Genomic DNA, 11154 nt, shown 5'->3' with positions numbered 1-11154 from the left:
GAGAGAAGAAAGTGCGCGCGCTGTAATGAGTGTATGGCGATGTTGGAGCTAGACTTTTATATGTGCTCGACAATTAACGCCACAAGTTAAAAGTGATCAAGAGCAGTTGTGATTTCCACCTGTCACTCCAAGAATTACACAAGGAAGGTAACACCGTGAAAACAAAGTATATTGGTTAAAAGCAGTCTTATTTCTAAAGACACTTGTGTCCAGAAAATTTGGAATTCATTCAACCAGTGTAAATTTTATTGTATTGTTGAGAGAAATAAGTACTCAGTTTAAAATGGTTAATGTGTTGGCACTTTCTTGTAAAAAAAATACATAAATAAGCAGCTTAAGGGCAGCTTTTTGTTGTATGGGCATATTTCCATCGTTCCTGTTGAATCATAAGGATATTCAAAATGATGCCATTTGTTTATGCTGCGTTTGTGCCGTTATTGTTTATAGATATTGACATATTAATTTTGAGGATGACGTCAATTGCAGCCCCACTGTCGCGTCTGATGGAGCGTACCAACTCTCAATAACAGAGGGGTATTCCAACAACTAGCGCAAGTAGTACAAACGAATGGCACCCTTTCGGGTCCATTTTAGAGAAAATGGGGAGCTGCGAGTCACGTCATCACTTGAAATTATTATCTCAAGTCCCCAGATGAATAGGAAGTAACTCAAAGTAAACCGGAGGTAACCTGTAAATCCCCACAAAAGACTGGCTTTGAATGCTATGGTTTCAGTGCCATTGACAGTGCTAAACATCCAATCCAATCAAAATGGACGTCCGGCACCATCAATGGCAGCCAGTGAGCTAACACTACTCTAATCGAAGATTTTTCTGACGTACGCCGAGGTTGCCGACAACCTGCCATATAATAATCCCAAACTTTCCTATTTAGTCACGGCCATTTAGAAAACAAATACACACCATATTTGCGGCAGATGACAGTGATTTCCCAGGCATTCAACGCATCATCTGGAAATGTAATATCGACTGCAATTTTCCATTACATTTAGAGCAATTTAAGACCTTGATTATTGATTTTAAATTTAAGACATTTAAAGATTATTTTTTATGCCCGTGACTCTCATGAGGATAAGCGACTCGGAAAATGAATGAATGAGAAAAGATTTTAGAAGATCCGCGGGAATCCTGCCCCCCCCCCCCCCCCCCCCCAATAAAAAAAAATAATAAAGAGAAATGAGCTGACCTCTCTGCTTAGATGTTTCCAACAGTGCACCCAGGTAGGATATATTGATGCATAGGGGGGACGCCCTCCAGTGAGCCTAAGTGGATAAAAGAAAATTGTGTGATAGACATCATTGGAGACTAGGAAACCTACATTACTCTGCTAACTCACCCGCAGTTATTGACAGCCATGATGTTTGACACCAAAACAAAAGGGTATGTGAGCATGCTGGCCAAGAACTGGATAAAAAAGGAGCAAAAGAAGGCATTAAGTGGTGGCACAGCCTTTTGTTGCAGCACAAGATTTGGATGTAAAATGAAACGATTTCTCTGTCATTAGGACTTCAGCAGGTACTTTTTCTTTTTGCTCATGAGCAAATGTTACTCTGTCAATATATCTGAGCTCATAGAAGGCCAATTCAGAGTAGTCCAATGTGTGTGTGTGTCTCTCTCTCTCTCTGACATTGTTGGGTGTTTTTGGCTGTGTTACTTGTCAACCGAGCTTTCTGACATTAGGCGCAAGCTTTCTCCCCAGAATGCCTTATCTTGAGTTGTGTATTCCCTGTTACCCTGTTCCAGATATAGCAAAACATAACAGCCTCCAACAGCTATCACAGTAGGGAAAGTGTTTTTTTCTTGGTATGCTACTGTTCTCGAGTCTTTGAAGCGAGACTTGAATTTGTGAAAATGCATATTGATAAGCCACAAGCTGAATGAGAATGTCCTTTAGACAGATGAGACAAGCCCATCTTTTTGTTGGCCCCCTAGATCAGGCATGAAAATGGGTCAGGGGTTAAAAAGGTGAGAAAGGTGTGGAGGAAATGTTCCGGCGTTCTGCCAAAATGTCCGCCGTCGGCAAAACGTCCTACATGTGGCGAATTTGACCATTTTAATTTTTCACATAATGCTTAATATTCGAGTTAACGGGGGTTTAATTAGTTGAAGGAGTTGATTTTAACCACCATTGACTCGCGCTAGCTTAGCCACTCCGGAGCCCTGAAACTAACAAATAACTGTCAAACTGCACAGAATTTGTTCAAATCATTTCCAACGACTAATTAAACCCCGGCTAACTCAAAGATTAAGCCTAATGTAAAAAATTCTGAACTTCCCCTTTAAAATAAAGACCATTGAATACGGCCACTAAAATGTTGTCTATAAAGGTTTTAGAGCAATAAAACAAACAAAAATAAATAAAATGAACAGGAATCCTTCAAAGTATTTTAGAGCAATAAAACAAACAAAAATGAATAAAATGAACAGGAATTCTTCAAAGTATTTCATATTGGGTCCAAATCATTTTTCAAACAGATCATGTGACTATAGAACCTTAGAGACAGCCGTTTGCATTGCTTAGCCAAAACTACAGCTGAGGAGGCAAGATGGATATTTAGAATTTCTTTAAACCTAAGCTTTCAAAACCCTCAACAACAACTGAGCTTGAACCGAGGACTGAGCACGAGCAGTATCAAAAAGTCCTGGCTGTCGTGTTACTTGTTGTGCTGTAATTCCAAGTGGTGCTTGAATTGGATGCTTATAGCGGTCGACAGTCTTTTTGAGCCAGCGCAAAGTTCGCAGCGCACGGAGATATTTTTGTTATCTTTACTGGACAAAAATGTGAAGTAATGGCTGTGTTTCCAGTGTGCAAATACAGCCGTTTGTAGTATATCTCATGCCTATTTAATTGCATCCTGGCGAGGTAGCAAGGCTATGTTGTTTTGGCCGCAAACTCCCAGCGCTCACGCATCATGGTAATACAAGTGACCCTTTTTGTTCCATCCCCGATTAAAAAATGTGACATGTGATGTCACTCCCATGACTACAGTATTCTTCATTCTACACACATTATGGGGCAATAACAAAATAGTAACGCACAGGCATCAAGGAAAGTAATTTTACTCAGATTACTGATTTAGAAAAATGAACGCGTTAGATTGTTCTTTGAATTTATGAATTTATTGTCATTGTCATAATCATCATCATCAGATTATCTTTACTGAAACGTTATGATTTACTTTACTGACAGAAAGTAATCAGATTAGTTACGCATTACGATACCGCGTTATTGACAACACTGCTTTTATATTACCGTTAAATACACAAGCTTGACGCTACCTTAACGGGAGCTATTTTTTCACCGGACGCTCCGGCAGTGTTCAACGCAAGCTGCAACGAACGGCAGTAACTTTGTCATACCACAAAATATGAAAACGAAAACCATTACTCACTAAATTCAATATGCTCGCAAATGCATTCGTCTAAAAACAATTGGGAGTGATACTTTACCTCCTCCAACGAATGTGAATTTGTACTTAGTACAAGATCATCTGTCGCAATTAGCGATCTTTGACGCTCTTTTTTTTTTTTCCTCCCCGCATACAAACTTGTTTCTCTCTCAGCGGCTGTGATTAACCTCAATGAAGTTGCTGTCCTAGCTACTAAGCTTTGCCTATAATTCGTCTTTGTAAGTTTTTAGTAACTTTGTGTATTGAATTTGAAAGGAAAATGTGTGTTTTGTTTTTGACAAACTTTTTCATGAAGCTACTCACATGTGGAAAAATACGAGTGTACAACGTTTTAAATGTATTCATTTGGTATATTTCAGTTACCACGATTTGAGGGATCAATAAATTGAATAATTTACGCCTTGCGTTTGGAGTGCTTGTTCTTGGGTTTGCTGGAATAGCGTCACCGACACACGCAGCATCAAACAGGGGAAGCGCTGCCGCGCCAAGCCAATTCTGGCTGCATTTTCGACACATGAAAAATAACGAATACGTACTTCTGTATGACGGAAAATTTTAGTGGTTTTGTAACCGCGACGTTTTCATAGCATGGTAATCCGTGAAGGTAACTGGCACATGCCTACAAACGACCCCCCCCCCTTTAAAAATTTTCTCCTCGGATCTACACGATTCACGTAGGTCATCCTTTTTTACTTCAAAACGGCGAATTTCACCGAAAGGTGAGAGATTTTCATGCCTGCTAGATGTATAATGGGGTAAAAAATGAACAGGTGAGGTTATTTTCTTGAAATAATCTTCGTAATAAAAAAATTGCGATCAATTCATATTCCAGGTTTTCCTCAAAAACATGTTTTTGACATAATCCTATTAAATTATTTAACAAACTTTTTATACATTTGAAGAAATTGTCATTTTTTAATTACTACCCCAAGCTTCCACAAGTGGGCCAAAAAATGACCCCCTTGCGTTTTCTATGGAATCCAAAGAGAACCTTTGATTCTTACCAACTTTGGCCATCAGGAATAAATAACTGTGGACCACACAGACTAGGTATATATGAAGTGTCACCTCTCAGGAAGATTATTTTACACAGCAAGAGCTGTTACGTGTACTCTTTAAATTATAAAATTAAGATTTGTTATTAATGAAAAAATTAAAAGTGTTCATTGGCTTGGCTGTCACTGATTAGCATTTGCGATCGCTACACAAAAATAGCAATGTAAATTGCCCCCAAGAACGGTCAGAGACGTACGACAACCAGAGGATATAAGAAAGACAGGGCATATGGTGGTAAAAGATAGATTGTTGAAACAGGAGAATGTCATTGTCAGTGGCGTAAGGCAATGCACACAAGAAAAAGGTGTCTGCTCTTTTCAGCCCTCAACACTCAAGCCACCTCTTTAACTGAACATTTGTATATTCTTCCACATCTTTACCAGTGAATTAGGCACCAGGGACATCATTTTTTAGACAGAATTGGCAGGTTCAGCTCAATAAACATCTCGTTTGTACACTATTTATATGCATCTAGCATGAGGGGCAAACACGATCTTGACCCCCCGGGCAACAGTTGCTAACGTCATGAATATTAATGAGCGCAAGTGACGTTTTGCTTGCGGTACGCCCTTAGGGGAACACAACTGCTGCTCGGGGAAAAAAGTAAATTTCGTCTGCCGCCCGGACACCTAAAGGAACGCATATGGCGATGATGGCGGCAATGGATGTTATTGAATGGAGATCTACTCCTCAGATTAAAATCTCGTGTTTGGAAGCATTTTGAGTTTTATCAATGTGACGATGGAAAGGGCATTTACAAAAGTTACTCCCTATGTAGGACATGGAAAACCAGGATTAAATACAGCGGGAAACCCGAGAAACATGCGACAGCCAATTTTCATAGCAGTCTGGGGTGAAATGTTCACTGCAGAGTCGTCTCCATTCTTCTCGCGTCTTGACAAAACGTTGCGATATCTTTAGGAAATTTGTGCAGGTTGACATACATCATCGCTGGTGAATGGGATAATAAGGAAGTGCAGCCTCGCAACAGTGTAATGCAATGTAATTTGCATTATTTTTTTAAATGATGACGTTCTGTACGAATGCATTCTTGAAATCTGCTGTTGCCTCATTGATTCCCCATCTAAGCTGAGATACTGTGAATTTCCCTCTGAATTCACCAGGATTACTGAAATGGCACATTGTTTTCTTGTTCGCTGTCCAGCAGTGCTGCCACTTGCAAATCAGTATTTCAAAGACTCCTGTTTTATTCATCAGTTGTCAACAGATTTCAAGAATGCATTCATGCAGGAGAATGTCATTTTAAATGAAAATTCCATCAGTTTTTTAACATGTTTTAAGGTTTCAATTATTATGAATAAAATATTTTTGTCACTTTTGGTTTTATTGGATTCTTAAAAAGTTTGAGTTTTTTTGGGTTACCCTGTATCATCACAAAATCAAACTAACTAGAGTTGCCGCAGGGAAACTCCTGTGAATCAACACACAATGACCCCATAGATAAATACCGAGCGCTTACCCCTGTCATAGCCTGAGAGCAGTTCTTGATTTCTCCCGTGTGGCTCATCTGTAGACAGAAAAATGGAAAAACTTAAGATTCTAGCTGTAACCAGACCAGTGTTGTTTTCGTCAACAATGAAGATAGGAACAACGAACAATTTTTTCATGACGACGACGAGCTAAAAACCTGCCTTGGGACACGAATAATTTGTGACGAAGGCCAGTTTTCGTCTGACGAGACGAAAATGCAACATCGTTTCTGTCATATGTTCACAATGTGTGACATTTTCATATTGTAAGTGGAGTACGTCAGCTTGCATTGTGGCATTGTTTGGGTCGTGTCACTCATGTGAGATCTCCTTCCTCAACAGTTTTTAGGATGTACTTTATCTCAAACTAGACTGCGCTCCATCTTGCTTGTTTGGAAACACGGTAAGATTTATTTCCTATGTTGGCAAGAGAGAATATGCAATGTTGCTTTAGCCTTGAGTGATCATCAGACGCTAAATTTAAGTCCTAGTGTTGGCATTGGAATAAGCTTCAGAATGGCGAGCGTCCTCTTAAAACACTGGCCAGTCTAAAGCAGAGCCACTTGGCTTTTCTGGTCAGTAAGTCTAGAGGATGTTAAACACTCAGACAACTTGGCCAATTTTTTTTTCTTTCTTTTTTACATACAATTCATGGCTTCTAGGTAGGTCTAATTGTAGAAAATGTACTGCTTTTCCTGCTGTGTGTATTATCGTCACAAATTTTTGCTGTAGGCAGTATCAGCTCCTTTGCTATGGTGTGGGATTATTTTGCACTGAGCAACTTGGTATGCCACTGTATATGATGCTAACAGTGCTCGATGGTTTACTGCTCTACTGACTATGCGGAATGACTGTTAGCAATATTTGGCACGTTTTTGCTAGGTAAAAAAAAATCAAGCGGCTCATCAATGTGATTGGTGTCCAAGGTCTTCATTGATTTGGCTTCCTGTGCCTGCTGCAAACATTTTTAGACACAGTAAACAGACTTGTCTGTCTTCATCTCACACTGTATTAAAAGTCATAGCCAAACGCTACATACGCTTTGTCATATTTCCTTGTCTTAGCTCTTAATATCTCCAGTGCTCTTTGCTGTGTGCTCTAGTTCAGGGTTCTCCAACCCAGTCCTCAAGGCACACTGTGGGTCCTGGTTTTTGTTCCAGCCGATCCAGCAGAGGCAGTTGAGCCAATGAGGCTTCTGCTAAAACAAGCCACACCTGACTGCAATCAAGTGATTGCACTTGTAAAACACCAGATTGGGGAAAAAGTGTTGTCATCTTGTTTGGTAGGAATGAAATCCTGCACCCACAGTGTGCCTTTGTGGAATAGGTTGGGGACCCCTGCTCTAGTTTGTTTAAAAAATGCTGCCCACTCTGAAAATGAGAGCACCACTACAACCCACTGAGTGGATCTGCAATTACACTTTATTCTAGTACGGCAAAAAATTATGTGCCCCGAGGTCACATGCGCCACCCTCGGCATCGCTCTATGCCCCACTATTTGAGAAGTACTGATGTAACCTAATGTGTGGACATCTATGTTATATATGTTTTTGCATGTGTGGATTACTAGGACTGTTACTAACATCTTCTGAAAACTTCATCTTTAGAAATCTATTGATCAAGAAAAATGGTTCAAAATGTTTTACCACCACTGTATTCACACATACATATATGGACTTAAAACAAAACGAACCATACCGAATCATCAATAGCGTAAGTGTTGATAAAGTGAGCCAGCAAGTTACAAATCCACAGAGCGAAGATATCTCCAAGGAGTCGGGGGATCAATCCACTATGAGAAAAAGGGAAAAGTAAGATAGAATTGTGGGGGATAATACAGTACAGCATGAATCAGCAACAGTATCTGCTTTTAAATTTGTACCCTAGCTTGATGATGACAGCAATCAATCCTCACCAGAATTTATATGGAGATACGGTATCATGCCCTTTTTCAACATCTAAAAAGAGCAACTATTGTCCCAAGATTTTTGATTTTGGGACATTTTAGACCATTCCCACTTGTGTGAACAGTGTGACACATTCGTGGGCAGGGAAGAAGCCTCAAAATAATCCGATTTAAAAAAAAACAAAAAAAAAAACATTTATTTTTAAGATTAATGACAGACTGACAATGTAACGAAATGTATGAATTGTTATTTTTTTTATTTCTAATAAATTTGTTATTAAAAAAAAAAAAAATCCATCTGGAAAAAAGTAAAAGACTGAAGAGTGTGGTGAATAATTTCTGGATACATTGTATTTACGTCTGTGTGTAAATGTGTAAATGAAAATTTTGAAGAAATAACTGAAATAATAAACATACGCAAAGAATCCCAGCATCCCTTCTTCTCTGTAGATCGTGATGATGGAATCAAGGACTCCGCTAAAAAAGGGATTCATATCATTTTCCAAATGATACAGCTTCTACAGTTTGTCAAGTGTTTGGAATGCATGAAAATGTTACCTGTATTTTGTTTCTCTTCCAATAAACTGCACCATACAACGCAACGTAATCACTGTAAGACAATGCAAGAAAATGAACGCAACAAAAGGAATTCAGCTCAATTTTCTTTCAGCCCACCAACACGTTCAAACAAATCATACCGTTTATAACAGTAGATGAAGGTAACCAAGTGCAGTTTATATGAGTGAAGTCCAAATTACATACCATGAAAGGGATGCGTGATGATGGTGGCAAAAGAACGAGCTATCATCTCTTTGTTTGTCTGGAGAAGAAGAAATGTACAAAACACACTTAAACTTACCAAATGGTCACATTTTGCCACTAAAATTGAAGCCAGTGGGAGTATTTTTTTATGCTGACAAACTTCTTCACGGTTAAATCCACTAGTTGGTGGAAATATAACGAGCTGGTTTGGCAAGGGAAAATACAACAGAAGAAAATAAGGTGGACAACAGTGTTGTTAATCTTACTTTAAAAAAGTAATTAGTTACAAAATACTTCTCCAAAAAAGTAATTGCATTAGTAACTCTGACCTGAATGTAAGAGTAATTAGTTACTTGATAAAGAAACTGGTGATAATTTTCATGTTTTTTTTTTTTTTTTTTAACTTTAAAGGGTTTTTGAGACAATTGGCCTAGCCCAATTCTTTACCCTAATCTTAACTAGACACAGGGATATTGGAGATATTTCGATTACTAGATAGTAACTTTTTCTATGTTTGTAAGTCATTTAATGTTGTGAATCAAACGTTACAGCTGTTCAAATGGCTCCCATTATTGCAGTGTTTCCCACTAATGGACGAGACTGTGGCGGCCCGCCACAGTCTCGTTTGCGCCCCCCCCCCCCGAAAAAAAAAGATACTAATCAGATGCGTCAGTCAGCCCATTACACAGCTGTAGCCCACTCCACTCTACTACCCGCGCGAGCGAGAGCAGCATTTTAGAGTAGTATTTTATTTATTTATTCATTTATTTATTTATTTATTTAAGAGACGCAAGGGGAACGAGTAGGAAGAATGGGAGAACGAGCGAGATAGCGAGAGATAGCGGTCGCATGTCGTAGCAGCCCGCTGTTATTTTGTTATTGTTTTTCTTTATTATTGTTACCACAATCGAGTGGGTAAGCAAATACAGACTTCTCTCCTTCTTCCCCATATCAGGGGCATTACAATAGTTTCGATCGGACTTTTCGGCGAAAGTGAGCGGTGGACGGCCGTCTTGGACGGAAAGCAAACTTTGATTGAACTTGCGCGGAGAGGCGGAACCCAAAATAAAGCCTTGCTCTATTTTCAGAGCGTTGGTCACAGTAAAGTATTTATTAGTTCAAGCAGAGTAAAATGATACATATTCACGGTACAAGAACGTCGTTTCCGTGTCCATCGATTGATAAGAAAAGGCTGTTTGTACGAGTGACGTGTGGGCGCTCCCGTCGGGGGGACATTTCGCGTGGAGTGGCTATTTTTCGGCACAACACCGACGCGCCAACTTCAGACAATTATGGCTGACGCAAGTTGGATAAATGCGCCCCCCCCCCCCCCCCCCCACACACACACACACAATTTCGCGAGCTCTGGGACACTCGAAAAATGACTCTCTTACCTCTCCTTGCTAAGTTAATGGTACCTCGATGTGCGTTTGTGTGGAAATTTAGTTCACGAACAACGGGGAAAAAACTAGTCACCTTCTCACTGAATCAAGAAAAACTCTTTACACGGCCATTAGAATTCCCCCTGTCCTGTAAATGGGTCAGTTGACAGAAGGACTGTTATTGTTGTGGTAATGTAGTACTTATGAGGGTCAAATAAAAAGAAAAAAGGAGGGCTACGACGGCGGTCTGAAACCCGCGGCTCTTGGGCCGCATGCGGCTCTTTAGTGCTGCTTCGGAGCTTTTTTTTTTTTTTTTTTTTTTTTTTTTAAATGGAAAAAGATGGGGGAGGGAAATATATTTTTTGTTTTAATAGGATTTCTAGGAGGACACACATGATACAAACATTCTTTCAATTCATTAATATTGTAATGAAGTTAAACTTGTGGTGTCATCGTACAACAGAGTAGTCACGTGGTGCGCTATAGGATCCACTGCAGGGAAAATAAACATTTAATCATGAAGGCTAATTATGTATTTCTAGCCAACTTAGTCATTTTTATAGTAGGCTAATATAGCTAGTACTGATAATTATAAGGCTTGTACAAGGCTTTTAATTTTTTGCTGCTCCAGACATACTGTATCAGGTTTTTTTTTTTTTTTTTTTTTTTGGGGGGGGGGGGGGGGTCAAATATGGCTCTTTTCAACAGTTTGCCAACCCTGAGTCACTACGAGATGTAAGTCGTACTATTGCTACGAGAAAAAAAGTCGCATTATTACATAGGGTAACGTAGCTGTACTCAGCAACGCATTTTACATACATGTACCGTAGCTGAGAGCTATAACATTAGCCTAGCTAATGAAATATTTCAAATATATCGTTGTTATGGTTCTTCTTGGGGGGAAAAAATAATGAAAAAAAAAAAAAATTCGCCGTGGCATGACATGGTGTGGCTGTCCGACTCCGATGCAGCCCACCACCACAGTTTCAAAAAATCCTATGGTCAGAGACCCTCCCACCACAGTCTCCTAAAATCCTGTGGGAAACACTGTATTGCATTAGTTCCCTTCTGTCTACTTTCGACATAGTTAAGTTTTAAATCTGTTTCATCATTTAAAAGATAGATTTAAG

General features: G+C 39.4%; 1 protein-coding gene across 4 annotated transcripts in view; it reads right to left on the bottom strand.

The window, feature by feature from the left end:
- Window positions 1–11154, bottom strand: part of LOC130919843 (mitochondrial carrier homolog 2-like) — a 52290-nt gene that overhangs the window by 4076 nt on the left and 37060 nt on the right. For 3 of the 4 annotated variants that reach the window (XM_057842435.1, XM_057842443.1, XM_057842458.1), the window contains 7 exons: window positions 8643–8700; window positions 8439–8490; window positions 8298–8357; window positions 7673–7766; window positions 5966–6013; window positions 1356–1423; window positions 1206–1281 (listed from right to left, as the gene is read on the bottom strand). In XM_057842435.1, coding sequence (XP_057698418.1) covers window positions 1206–1281; window positions 1356–1423; window positions 5966–6013; window positions 7673–7766; window positions 8298–8357; window positions 8439–8490; window positions 8643–8700 — 456 coding nt within the window. Of the gene's footprint in view, window positions 1–1205; window positions 1282–1355; window positions 1424–5965; window positions 6014–7557; window positions 7586–7672; window positions 7767–8297; window positions 8358–8438; window positions 8491–8642; window positions 8701–11154 lie in introns of all 4 variants that reach the window. The other variant, XR_009064022.1, reaches the window with a different exon arrangement.

The sequence above is a fragment of the Corythoichthys intestinalis genome, chromosome 1 (genome assembly GCF_030265065.1).
Source record: "Corythoichthys intestinalis isolate RoL2023-P3 chromosome 1, ASM3026506v1, whole genome shotgun sequence".
Lineage (NCBI taxonomy): Eukaryota > Metazoa > Chordata > Actinopteri > Syngnathiformes > Syngnathidae > Corythoichthys > Corythoichthys intestinalis.
This window is presented reverse-complemented; position numbering and strand designations above follow the sequence as displayed.